The sequence below is a fragment of the Eublepharis macularius genome, chromosome 2 (genome assembly GCF_028583425.1).
Source record: "Eublepharis macularius isolate TG4126 chromosome 2, MPM_Emac_v1.0, whole genome shotgun sequence".
NCBI lineage: Eukaryota > Metazoa > Chordata > Lepidosauria > Squamata > Eublepharidae > Eublepharis > Eublepharis macularius.
In genome coordinates, this window is record NC_072791.1 from 52,213,925 (window position 1) to 52,228,681 (window position 14,757).

Here is a 14,757-nt window from a genome sequence, read left to right on the forward strand (position 1 = left end):
CTTATTCACTGGGAAACTGTTTATTTAAAATCCGTGCGAGAATCTGTTTATACTGGTAAAAGGTATGCCCACTGAAAGTGCAACTGAAGCAGCAGCAGGCAAGAGGGAGGTCTAGATAGGAAATGGTTGTGGGACAGAAAAGGACATAGTTAGTATTTTACTAAGCCAGCAGTCTACTTGCAATTAAATTTATTACATACTACTAGTAGTTGGTGAAGAAGAAGAAGAAGAATTCATTATATGACACAATTTAGAGCCCATGTGGGATAGTGGTTAGAGTGTTGGACTAGGAACTAGGAGACACAGGTTAGAATCCCCACTCTGCTATGGAAGCTTGCTGGGTGACCGTGGCCCAGTCACACACTCTCAATCTAACCTACCTCACAGGGTTGTTGTGAGGATAAAATGGAGGAGAGGACAACAAAGTAAGCTGTTTTGGGTCCGCATCTGGGAGAAAGGGATAATTAAATACATAAATATAATAATTTAGTAAATAAATAAATAAAATCCATTTTAATAAGCAAGCTATGCTCAAAATGAACTTGGTTTTGGCATGGGCTTGAGCAAAATTTATTTATTAAAGACAACTCAAAGTGGTTTTCATCACTAGTTCAATACAATCAATATATCTAAGTCTCAACATGGCCCCATCTGTGGATACTTATATCCAGACAATAGAGCCATGAACAGACTAGACAGATTTTTCTACAAACTTGAGAAAGTTTTCAGAAAAAATGGAATTTTTAAAAGTATATTAAGTGTTTATCCTCTCCCCGATAATAGAAGCAGCACCTATATGTTTAAGAATTGTAAGTCCTCTGAGATCTCAGGGGCTATGGTGGAATTTCTAGGCAACCAAAACAATATTGGCAGACTTCAAGCCTTGGTTTCTGTCAGTAAAAAACAGGGGGAGGGGACAGGGCCCTTTCAAGGGCTGTTTTGGCCTCCCAGTCCATCTTTACTCCCCTCCTCCTTGCCCTAATTGGGGCTGGGCCCAGCAGAAACCAAAGGGCACTTTGCTAATACACAATACGCATGAATCTCCCAGAATTGGCTAGGTGGTGACCACCTGGCAACTTGCTACTATTTAACTACAGCCACTATACAAGTCACCTGGAGGCTCATTACCATACAATTTGTCCTTGGCCAGCAGCCACTGCAGGAAGGCCAGCTTGGTGCCCAGCGAGCTGGCCGCCCCGTCTGCACAGCAGGCGGCCTCCCGCGGACACAGCACAGGCTCTCTTCAGCATGGTGCCCTGTAAAAATTTTGCTCCTCTGGCTCCCCCACACTATGCCACTGGCCTGAGCAAGCCCATGAGCTCAGGTTGCCTGGATGCAGGGCTGGGGCGGGGGAGCGCCGGGAAGGGGGACCACCATAGCCTGGTCTCTGTACTTAGGACAGGAAATCTCCTGCGTCAACTGGCCATACCTGCTGCTTTGCCGCTCAGCACATCCTCTCAAGTGAGGAGGCTCCCTTCTGCTTCCAGCCAAGGGAAAGTGCTGGAGGAAGCGGTGGTAGAGGCAGCCTCTCCCCAGCAAGCTGGGGTGCAGGGCCCACTCCTGTTTCGCTGCTGCTGAGGCTCAGCATGCCACAAAAGAGCTGGGCGCCTTGGGCTGCATGGGGGTGGGGCCACCAGACACACGATTACTTTCGAGAGGTGCTGGAACTGCGTTCCACCATGTTCCTGCTGAAAAAAGCCCTTATAGGGCAGTCAAAAAGAAGGTTGGCTGGCAAGTGAGAAGGAGAGAATGAAACAGGGAAACTGGGAGAGGATATGGAGGCTTCCAGGAGGAGGGAAATGGAAAATAGTGTGGGGAGCGGATAAGAAAAAATGGTCCTTCAAATATGTCTCAGGCTGCGAAGAACACAGCCTACATATTTGAAGGGCCATTTCTGAAAGGTCACAATAAATAAGAGTTAAACCCCGATAGCATAATTGCCACATTTGAAATAATGGGAAAAGAGGGGTTAATTCTTCCCTCCCATGAGGTTTTAGTGATCAAAACTGACACACACACCCCACACACATAAACACAATCACTGTTACTGGCCAGCCATATTATGTCCATCTTTTCCTGTTAAGTGCTAATAATAGCACAGGGAAAGTCAGTTTTGATTGACAAACCCAAATACAACAAGAAAGAGTTACCCCCCTTCCCAACATGGTCTCATTCCTAATTGGAGCCAGGGTCAACTTCTATTAACTGAGGGGTTCTGTTTTTTACAGCTGTTTTACAGTCTGTTTCTAGGATGATGACTGTTTTTTGACTATCATTTTAGGCTATTCAATGTTGCTGCAGTTTTTATGCCTGGCTTGTTTTTAATGGCTTGATTGATTTTGTTGCATTGTTTTAGTTGTGAGCCACCTTAAGCAGATTTCTGGAAAAACAGCATATATCTTTGAAATTATTTGTTTGTTTGTTTATTCAATTTTATATCTCTTCTCCTCTATTAAGATCTCAAAGCAGTTCACAATCACATCACAATAGTTAAAAACCAATGCAAATATATAATATATTCAATAAAATCACAATAAAACAACATAATACAAATAATTAAACACTGATCTAGTCCAGCCTAAAAAGCCCTGCAAATAATGTAAAATTGCAGGTAGATAAAATGCAGAACAATTTACTCTGCCTCACAGTAGAATATTAGATACCAAAAGCACTCCAGAATAGTTATGCCTTGCAGTGTTTCTAAAACATCAACAGGTCCCGCTGAACATGAGTGCCTTACAACTGTGTGCGTTCCAATGGAAGAGTGCCACAATCATAAAGGCCCTCTTCCTGGTGGAAGAAAGTCATGTCACCCCAGGGCCAGGAACTACCACCAAACCCTGCAAAGATGAATGAAGCAGGCAGAAGGGTTCATAACGGGAGAGGCAGACTTGAAGATAGGAGGATCCCAGACTATGAAAGGCTTTAAAGGTGAGGACCAATACCTTGAATTAGATCCAGAGACTAAATGGTAACCAGTGCTGCTGCTTCAAAATTGGTGTTATATGATCTGGCCATGGTGACTTAGTCAGCAACCTAGCAGCCACATTCTGTGCTAACTGAAGTTTCCAAAGTATCTTCAAGGGTAAGGGCTGGCTTCCAAGACTGCCAGACCCTAAGGGCTGGCTCGCAAGACTGCAGCACTTGCAATAGTTCCAATTGCTTTAAACTGGGTTTATGGCCCATGGTTAGATCTGCAGCAGTATCTTTCATATAATCATACAATCACAGGGAAAGCAGAAATAAATTTAAAAGGTACTTTAACCGTGATGCACACTTATCACTTTCCATTAAAGAGAACGTGATCGGTGCATTCGCTCTCAGTAATATGTACAAAAACATAAATAATCTGTAGAGCTATAGACTACGTCTTTAGAATTTAGGGTCAAAATACTCATCATGGGCCAAGCTACAAGTGACGAATGACACTTGAACGGCAAGTGTATTTCTCCCTGTTCACTTGCCCTCCACTCAATCCACTAGCCGTTCAAGTGTCATTTGTCACTTGTAGCTTGGCCCTGAGGCTGACGCATATTGAGACAAGGGTGCTGAACTGACTTGCAGTCGAATGTTAGAGAGGGGACTAACCTCTACAACAGACCTCTATTTCAGCTTGCTCAGATAACTGCAGCACCAGTTTAAGTCTTATTCTGAAATTAACTGACAGGAGTTAGCTTGAATCATTTTGAAATAAGCAACTTCTGCAATAGTTAAGATGCCCTGACAAGTGCACCTCAGAACATCCTGTTATGGTACCTACACAAACATCAGGTCATACAATTGATTTGGTTTTCTCTGGGGTAAGGTTCATGGTTTGGTAAAGGGAGAATTTTCCACCCTGCCCTTATCATGGACCAACCATTATTTGGTGAGATTTAGACTCACGGACACTTGGAACCTCTGCAAGGGTTAGGGGACAATGAGTATGATCCACTCAGGAGACAGATGGATCCAGAGTGGTTCCTGATGTCTCTTGGGGATTTTCCATTCAGCAAGGGAGGTGCTAGTGCTGGAGCCCTGGTTGGCCTGTGGAATATGAAGATGACCCAGGCTGTGAATGTGATTGTCCTTGAGTGCCTTCTCTCCTTTCATGAAGTCCAGCATGCCCCTTGCTTTACTGAGGAGCTTCAGATGATGAAACGATTAGACAGATGGTTAGAGCACAAGTGGAGAAAAGCTCAAAGCAAGGGGAGAGTACATTATTGTGCCTCCTTTCTGTTTGTGATGGCAGCAGAGCAAGCTTACTTTTCTGACTCCATTGTGTCTGCACAATGTTGTCTGGTGGAGATTTTCCAGGTTGTGAAAAGGCTTTTATCTCAAGCCCTGGAGGATGTTGACCAGGAAAACATAGAAGCTTGCTGTGATTCCTTTGTAATGCATTTTGCAGATAAAATTGCTTGCATTAACCACGACTTAGACTCTGCTGCTGGACTGGGTTCAGTCTCATGATGTTATTGGAGCACAGTCTGGCCTTAGCTGTATGGATGACTTTCAGTTGATGAGGTCTGGTGAAATGGACAACGTGCTTCAAAATGTGTGGCCCATCATGTCTAGTCTTTCCCCTTGCCTCTCATGAAGGACCATCTCCTCCCATACTATCCAGCCAGCCAGTTAAGATTTGCCTCTCAAGCCCTGCTCTCTGTGCCCCCACCTTCTGAGATGAGATAGGTGGTGACTGGTGACTAGAGACAGGGCATTTTCTGTGTTGACACCTAACCTTTAGAACACCTTTCCCTTTGAAGCTCACTTGACATCTACTTTACTTCCTTTTGGGCGCCAGGCTAAAACACATCATTTTATCCAAGCTTTTAATTAGGGGTTTTATTTTATCAGCTTTTTAATAGTCTGTTCTGTTTTATGGACAGTATTTATGCTGTTTATATTTAATGGCTTGTTTTTTCATACTGTGGTTTTTAATCGTAAGCCACTTCAAACAGGACTCTGTAGAGGTGGCATAGAAGTATTCTAAATACATAAATAATAGCAAAAGTAACTGGACACCATTAAAAGGATGCAAATGAGCAAACACAGCTAAGAATTCAAATGTGAAAAGTAAGCTCTTACATTGACTTGCCATACCTCCTTTGTTTCCTCTGAAAAGGCTTGTAAAATATCAGTCTGCCGGGTATAATTCCCATTAGCATCCTGCAATCCCTGCAGAATTCTCTCTCTCAGAACCAGAACAGAAACTCGGAGCTGGTGCCAAAGAAGCTGTACAGTATGGATGTCAACAATCACATTGACTGAGTAAGACAGAAGCTTCAGGGAAAACTCTGTCTCTAGCAGAGCATGGATTTGCTCAACGTGATCAGAGATATCTTCACATATATCCTGTAAATAAAAACGGGGGGAGAGAGTATATTAGAATAGCGAAGTTTCCACAATAACCAGATTTAGATTTTTAGTTACATTTTAAAATTCCATAGTATGGCGATATAGATCCAGAGGAGTTAGCCGTGTTTGTAGTAGCAAAAATAGAAAAGAGTCCAGTAGCACCTTTAAGACTAACCAACTTTACTGTAGCATAAGCTTTCGAGAATCACAGTTCTCTTCTTCAGATGCAGTTCTCTTCATACTATGGCTGCAATCCATAGAGTCCATTCAGATTTACAGGAGGGCTTCTAGCTATGCCTTCATGTATATTTTTCTCTCAAAGTGCCTCCTGAATATTTGTAAATTTTCAGGAAAGGGGGGATTTGGTATCATTACCATGTATACAATACAGCAAGACCTTTGTGCAGAAATAGCATAGTGGTTGAGTGAATGGGCTGCAAATCAGCACTCTGTTGGTTTGAATCCCAGCACTGCCATGAGCTCAGCAAATGGCCTTGTGTAAGCCACTCCTCTCAGCCCCAGCTCCTCAGCTGTATTGTGGGAATAACAACAACACTAACTTTGTTCACCTCTTTGAGTTTGGCAATAATCTGTCTAGAAGAGCAGTATATAAGTGCAGTTGTTATTATATTAGCCAAGCAGTCATTCCTATCAAATAAACAGAAAGGAACAGCAGAACATGTAACTCATTGCTCAGGAACCTCCCACAATAACAAACAAATACACTAAAGAAATCACAAAATGTTTGCAAGCAAAACAGAAAAGAGCTCACTTCTTTTTGAGTTCAAAATAGCTAAGAGGGAAAGAATTCATCATGAGTTGTTTCCTATAAAGTGCATGTAAATGGAGTAGCTCTAAACACAACCCATGATCAAGTGGTGCAGATCTGCACACACTCCCCACTTTGCTATGTAGCTGGGTCATCTGTTTGAGAGCTCTGATCAAAGCTCTTGTCATCAAACTTATTTTAGAGGAAAGAGAAACGACAGACTGTGGGGAGGATCCTATAGATATCTATCTCCTTCTCCATATTCCCTTTTCTCCCTGCATGCTCTAAAAAGCCTCTTCTCAGACTCAGGCCCCTTGTGAACAAAGTGCCACATGAAGAGGGGGGCGGGGATGCAAAGAGAATGGGAAATCACACAAAATCTCCCCTCCCACTCCTCCACTCATAAATCTGTAGGATTCAATCCAAACAATCTCTTATCTGTCCAATAGTATTTAATTTTCCATTTCTAGGCAAGGTGATTGAGAGACTAGGTGCAGAAAAACTCCAGGTCTTCCTTAGGACTGCCACCCTCCAAGTGCAGAATTATAAATCATCATCAGATGACAGAGATCAGTTTTCCTGGAGAAAATGGGTGCTTTCGAGGATGGACTTTAATGGTGTTACACCCTGTGTACTGTTCCAGCAGCAAGCTGAATACATTACTCAGTTAATCAATATGTACTAGACTAGAATGCATGCTGATAGTTTTAAGAAAAGTGCATCTTGGGAGTTGTAGTGCCTTACCCCACAGGTTCAGTTCCGGGGGCATTCAGGGCCCGCCAAAACTTGTTAGGGCCATTTCCTTCTTTGTTCATTCACACCTCAGCAGGGAGAGGAGCAAGTTGTCTCTTTTCCCTTCCCCCCAGCACATTCACAGGGTCTACAAAGCTCCACCAAGCGCCTTTATGCATGAAAGATGCACTCTCTCCTTTCACTATTTAGAAGAATTGTGAGTAGAGATTCCTTACCTATATGAAGAAATTAAATAAAATTGATGTAGTGGTTAGGAGCGCAGGATTCTAAACTGGAGAACTGGGTTTGATTCCCTTCTCCTCCACTTGAAGCCAGCTGGGTGACCTTGGGCTAGTCACAGGTCTCTGGAGCTCTCTCAGCCCCACCCACCTCACAGGGTGATTGTTGTGGGGATAATAATAACATACTTTCTACACTGCTCTGAGTGGGCATTAAGTTGTCTGGAAGGACAGTATATAAATTGGATATTATTATTGTTATTATTCCTCAAGCTCCAACCTCAAATCTCCAGGAATTTACCAACCAGGAGTTGGCATCTCTAGTATTCCTGGATGACTCATCTGCTCTAGATCCATTTCAGTCTGGATTCAGGCTACACTATGGGCCAAGCTACAAGTGACGAATGACACTTGAATGGCAAGTGGATTGAGTGGAGCGCAAGTGGAGGGCAAGTGAACAGGGAGAAATACACTTGCCGTTCAAGTGTCATTCTTCACTTGTAGCTTGGCCCTCTTGACAGATACAGTACTGGTTGCTTTAGATGATTATCTCTGTTTGCATGTAGATAAAGGCTGTGCCTCCTGGTCACTCTTATTGGATTTATCTGCACTCTTTAGAACAGTGGACCATTTGGGATGTTTGGAAGCAGAAGTAGATATCAGGGGATGTGGTTTGGATTTGTTAAAATGTTTCTCTATTGATAGGACTTAGAGGATGCAGCCAGAGACCAATTTTCATCAGTGTGGTGCTTGTCATGTGGGGTACCACAAGGCTCAATCTTATCCCTCATGCTATGTAATCTCTATGTGAAGCCCTTAGGATAAATCACTAATAGTTTTAGAACTGGGTGTCATCAACTGTTTGAAGACAACATCCAATTCTAGGTATCTTTTTTATACAAATTATACTCATCTGAGCAAAATCTCCTGAAGGTCCTCCCTACGTATGAGTAAGATCAGCAGCTGGCTGAACCCCAAAAAACACAAATGAGCACTGATGCAGTGAACTAAATTCTTCACACCATGTTCACAAAAATAATTTAGTGAATTTGAGAGTAATATACAAGAGTGAATGTGCAGGTGGAGAACAGCAACGGGGAGCCCCCGAGGGGGACCTCCCCGCCCGACAAGCCTCCGGGTATCTCAAGCTTGTTTCATAAGCACTTCTTCACGGGGCGTGGTTTCTCCTACCACGATGGTATTTCTCCGACTCTCCCACAAACTCTTTCATGTGCTGAAACTGCGCACTTCCAGGGACCGCCTGCACATTCCATTCTCCTCCCAGTCTTCCGGCTCCTTTCCACTTTGTCCGGAGGGACTTTTCATCTGCCCCCGCGGTTTCAGCGGGAATCCTCAGTGTACTGACTGAAGACAGCTCATAAGAGAACTCTTGGGATTCTTCCCTTTTCAGAGGATACACATGCTACTCGGTGTTGTAACACCTTGCTGTGTGTAATTGATTGTGATGATATTACAGTGATTATGATGTTTTAGAATTTCACATGTTGTATTCACTCTTGTATATTACTCTCAAATTCACTAAATTATTTTTGTGAACATTGTGTGAAGAATTTAGTTCACTGCATCAGTGCTCATTTGTGTTTTTTGGCAAGTTTGGGTGGGTGAGCATCTTTGATAGCCTCTTTTGGTTTGAGACTATCATTCAACAGAATGTTTAAAAGAGAATTGTTCAGGAAGGCACTTTTTTAAAGTGACAAAGGCTCTAGTTTTTGACACTGTTTATTGTATATGTTAATTTGTTCTGTCTGCATTGTTTTCTAATTTCTGTAATGAAATTTTTTTAAGCAGCTAGAGTGGAAGACTGCGATCTGGGTGAGCCAGGTTCGATTCCCTGCTCGACCGTAGAAGCTCACTAGGTGACCTTGAGCCCATAACATGCACTCATCTTAACCTATCTCACAGGGTTGTTGTGAGGGGAAAACGGAAGACAGGAGAATAATATAAACTGCTTTGGGTCCCCATTGGGCAGAAAGATGGAGCATATATGAAGTAAAATGAAAATAATATATAAATAAATGAATTATTTATATGTTATGTTTTATACTTTATATTGTATTGTTATCTGATTTTGAAATTCAGTATTATTGCATTGTTTGCTGCATGTCTTATATTGATTGTATTGCATTAAAGGTTTTTTGCAAGCTTCTTTGAATATGAGTGATAGAAGTAGACTATAAATAAAACAGATAAATAAGAACTTCTGTAATGGCAGTGTTTCATCTTTTGCACCAATGAATTGGTGTTACTGTTAAACAGCATCTGTAGCTCTTTGGGTGAAAATAAATGAGCATTTAGTAAATAAAAGGTATTGTATATCTCTGTGTACTTGGGGAACTGACCATCTCTATGTTCCAGCCCCATGGTGAGTCAGGAATTCCAAAGCCATGAGGAAGTGAGGTTACAGTGTCCTTAATTCACTGTATGTTGCGTGTTTATAAGCAACTGATCACTGCTCAGTGGGAGCTGCTGTATGGAAAGAACTAAATGTTGAGCGGTCAGCTGTTTAGAGCCTATTTATCTCCCCAACAATATTAGATTCCAACTAAGCTCCCAAATACTAAAAAATATAGGATGGCTGCAGACATGAGGAAAGAGAGGAAATTCAGCATCAGCTCTGAAGCACATAAAATGCAGTGGATTAATTGTGTATGGCATACATTTTTGCCCTATATATATTTTCATTATGGAAAAAACACTTTCCCATCAATTAATTGTGGGCAGTCATTTGGGAATATGTCTGTGAATGTGTGTGTATGTGTGTGAGAGAGAGAGCTTTAGAGAGGCATATTGGTAAAAACCAGTATTTTATGTCAGCAAGCCACACATCCGAGTCAGAATACTGCCAGTACTTTCTGAAGTCTCAAGGCATTCAGTCATATAGAATCATAGGGTTGGAAGGGACCTCTAGGGTCATCTAGTTCACCCCCCTGCACAATGCAGGAAATTCACTGTTACCCCCCACCCCCGACTGCCTCAGTGGCCCCTGCTCCATGACCAGAAAATGGCAAAACACCTCCAGGATCCTCAGGCAAACTGCCCTGGGGGAAATTGCTACCTGGCCTCAAGGTGGCAATCGGCCTTACCCTGAACATGTAAGAAGGGCCAGAAGAACCAAGCACTGATGTAACCCATTCTTCCCTCCCCCTCATGATCTGCCTGAATTAACAGAATCAGCATTGCTGTCAGATGGCCATCTAGCCTCTGCTTAAAAACCTCAAGAAGGAGAGCCCATCACCTTCCAAGGAAGCCTGTTCCACTGAGGGACTACTCTAACTATCAGGAAGTTCTTCCTAATGTTTAGCCGAAAATATAGTACAATTCAATCAGTGTTATATATTAAAAGAAGTATTGACAGTTTCCTTTTGACTTCCATCAACAATTGCTTCAAAGGTACGTCAAATATCTAAAGCATGACCTGTTCCCAAGAGCTCATTTACAAGAACAAAAGAAAGGGAGTCAAAACCTGTGTGACATTTTAATGTCATGCTTAATGGCAGAACATTTAGGTTCAAAGAGATAGGCTATTTAAGTGGAAAAAAGGGAATTCCCAAATCAATTGACACCAATATTTTATCTCATTGCTAGTTAAACATAGCTAGAGAGATAGTCTAATGAATACCAGATACTTCATTTATAGATCTTGGAAATACCAGACACTTTATTTAAAATAATGCGTGAACATGTTGATAATTGTCACCAGGGCTTTTTTTCAGCAGGAATGTGGTAGAACGGAGTTCTGGAACCTCTTGAAAATGGTCACATGGCTGGTGGCCCCGCCCCCTGATCTCCAGACAGAGGGGAGCTTAGATTGCCCGCCACGCCGCTCAGCAGCGCGGAGGGCAATCTAAACTCCCCTCTGTCTGGAGATCAGGGGGCGGGGCCACCAGCCATGTGGCCATTTTCTCCTAGGGCAACTCACTGAGTTCCACCACCTCTTTTCCCAGAAAAAAAGCCCTGATTGTCACAATAATTATGTATTAACAATTTTTAAAGAATATCCCTACGCTGGCCTACTCAGAATCTATTCTATGGGTCTATTCAAAAGGCTTGCTCTCAGGAACGTGTTCTTAGGATTGCACCGTCATTGGGTCATTGCTTCTGGAAGACAACCAAGCTCAACATTTCTCTCTATGAAAAGAACACTCAGTGTTAAGACCTTACAAAGCTTGGCCTTTCAGATCCAAAGATCTTCTAAGGCAAACTAAACATTGGGCTGGATCCAGAGGTGCTCTTGAGTAAGTGACAGGCATGTCTGCTTGCATAAAGGCTGGAGCCCGATTTCCACAGATTCTCCTCTCAAGAATCTTGCTGTTCTAAAGGATACCCCAATCTGAGTAGCAGCTTTTGGGAATCCAACCCAGACATAAAACCAATCTACAACTATCATTAAAAATGAAAAAAAAACACAAAATATTTTTTTTAAAAACAGTAAAAGCCAAAAAAAGCTAAATTTCATAGCAATACAAAGTATTCTTTGAGCCAGGTATGTATGTATGCATGCATGCATGCATGCATGCATGCATGCATGTAATTTATAGTCTGCCTTTCTCACTGAGAGTCAAAGCAGATTACACAGTGTAAGTCAATAAGATACAGCTAGAGTTGCCAGCTCTGGGTTGAGAAATATCTGGAGATTTTGGAGGTAGGTCTTGGGGAAGGTGGGGTTTAGGGAGGGACTGTAGGTCAGCACTTTATAATGCCATACAGTCCACCCTCCACAGCAAGCATTTTCTCCAGGGGAACTGATCTCTGTTGTATGGAGATCCATTGTAATTTTGGGAGATCTACAGACCCCCATCTGGAGGCTGGCAACCCTATATATGGCAGGGCCATTTATTAAACAATACAATAGGGTATAGATTGTAGAAATTTGAAATTAAGCATAAATCCAAATACAGAGTTGAAACAAAACATAAGCAATTTGGCATTATATTAAACAACCCAGTAAGAGTGTACTTACAGCAACGGACAGCACACAGTAGTAGAATCCACAGTCCCTGTCCCTTTTCCAAAGCATCTCTCTGAACCATTTCCTTATAGCATAGCCCTATTACCTGTGTAAAAAGCTCTCCTGATTCAGTTTTGTATAGACTGTGGAAAGCCAGAAAAGTGGGAGCTTTCCTGACCTTTTCAAACAAGCCATTCTATAAGGTGGAGCCCACTGCAGAGGATGTGTGTGTATGGGCAGCTCTTGATTTTACACATTAGCAGGATGGGACCTGCTAAAGGCCCTGATCAGATGAGCAAAGCTTCCAAAACATAAGGCAGGCATTTGTTTATAAAATTATGCGATTAACACATAGTGGGTTTTGTGTAGAATTCAGAGACCCTACAGAAGCTTCTTTGATCATGGAATTTCTCAGGCATAGAGACTGCATCTATTACAACAACAACTGTCCACTTAACTCAGCCCAGCATCAGACAGCTGATCCAATAATTTACAGCTGCTACTATCTGTCACCCAAATCAGAGCTCTCTATGTTAATGTAAAAAAAAAATCCTAGCATAAATATTGCCACATACATTCACAGGTTCCAAAGGTTTGAGATGTGTGTATGTATATATATATATCTCCTAATATATTTTAATTTAAACAGAAATTCTGCCATCGCTCTCCTGGAGAGACAGAGAGATACAGAGCCTCGGAAACGCATGTGAAATCTAGTGGAAGATGAAAGATTCTCATGCGCCGCAGTTAACAACAATGACAGAAGCAAATGTACTTTGGTTTATGTTCTTTCATTTCATGGTAAACTCTCCAAGAAATAAGCCCTTACTCATTGCCTATGACAAGCTTACTTGCAAAACAAATTGATGGTTTAAGAGGAGGTCTGCAATGTTGATCTTTAGTTTAATAATATTATAAATTCCTCTGGTGAAAGAAATTTCAAGCTGAGTACAGACATTCCTTAACAAAGATAAAGTATTTTAAGACACATTTTTTGTATTAAAAACACATCTTTACGTTAAGATGCAGAGCCATTATCATTATTAACCTACCTGTATAATGCTGCATACGGATTTATTATATTTTTGTGCTGTGTTTCTTATGAAGAGTACTAAAGAATACACAACAATGAATATAGTTCTCCCCTCCCAGTTTATTTTCCCAACAAATGTGAGGTAGGGGTCAGGGTAAGAAATAGTGACTGGCCCAAGGTCACCAACAAGCTTCAGGACTAAGCACATGACATCTCTCTATTACTCTCTACTAACCATGCTCGCTTTAAATAGGTAGTTTTATTGTGGTACTGTGAGGGTCTAATTCTTTGAAGGGAATGTTAAATAACAATAACATAATTTACACAGCATAGCATTTCTCAAACTGGGATCTTGGTACCACCAGTGATCCATGCAAGTCCTTTGCAGAGATAGAGGGCAAGCCCTTCTTGCATCTATCAGTTTAATGAGGAAATGGGCAATCCTCAGGTTTCTAGCCTCAGGAGAAGCAAATAGAATTGGCTGCTTACAGTCATCTAGATTCCAGATCACCTCAGCACAAAAGCCAGAAAACATGTTGATTGGTTGCTGGGAATTAAGTTAAGCCCTGGGAATTCTAATTGGTTGAGTGGCACAAATAAATACAGACCTAATGCAATCCTCATTGTTTAGAATAAAATTGAACTGTTGTGATCCAGAGCAATACCACTTTGCAACGATAGTCAATCATAGTTTAAATACTGGCAATTCAGGTTTTGTGTGCACGGGCCTTTTTCTGTTTCTGCATTTTCCCAGGCCCCTCTCAGGGCCAAGCTACACATGAAGAATGACACTTGAACGGCAAGTGGATTGAGTGGAGGGCAAGTGAACAGGGAGAAATACACTTGCTGTTCAAGTGTCATTTGTCATGTGTAGCTTGGCCCTCAATCTTTGTTCAGCTGGGCTTGGCCCAGTTATTAACTAATAAGAACGTTTCTTCATGTCTCTAGTGCAAATACCCTTCTGGTCAAGGGGAGATAGATTAGAACTTGCACAAGTCTTTTTGAGTTGTGGCCCTGCAGAACCAGCTACCCTCTTTGTAGGTCATATACAGAAAATAACAACATTTTTCTTGTGTGAAGCCTTCGTCCATTAAGGACTCTCTGGACTATGAACGTTTCTTCCTGGACCCCCTCCAGGATGCTTAAATTTACTCCAAATATACTGCAACATGATTAATGGAACAGGAAGCCATCATTACTTGAACTCATGAGGAAAGTCTCCCCTCATATGACCCTCCCCTCGCAACCCCCACCCCCCCACTTTCACCCTAAGGGACCTGGCAACCCTAGCAGCTACCACTGGGCAAGATGCCCTCTTTCTCACTTTGCTTTGCCTCCAGCAGTCACAAGCTATTTATATGGAGACCTTTGTGTGTTCTGTCCCTCCCACAACAGGACAAAGTGGTACTCCAGGAGGACTATTTGTAAATAACAAATAGGGGAACAGCAAATAAATATTCTAAATAAATAAATAATGACAGTCACTGAGGAGGGAGGAAAAACACATACACTTATGCTTTCCTTGCTTTTATCTTTCTCCAAAAATTGTAAACACTTGAGAGCCAGCATGGCATAATGGTTAGAATGGCAGGCTAGGCCTTGGGGTCAACCAGATATGAATCCCTGATATGCCATGGAAACTTGCACAGTGATCTTTGGCCAACCACAGTCTCTCAGCTTT

The 14,757-nt window shown here is 42.0% G+C and overlaps 1 protein-coding gene across 1 annotated transcript in view; it reads right to left on the reverse strand.

The window, feature by feature from the left end:
- Positions 1 to 14,757, reverse strand: part of AKAP6 (A-kinase anchoring protein 6) — a 290,855-nt gene that overhangs the window by 242,678 nt on the left and 33,420 nt on the right. The window contains exon 2 of the mRNA XM_054972742.1: positions 5,080 to 5,331. Coding sequence (XP_054828717.1) covers positions 5,080 to 5,331 — 252 coding nt within the window. The remainder of the gene's footprint in view (positions 1 to 5,079; positions 5,332 to 14,757) is intronic.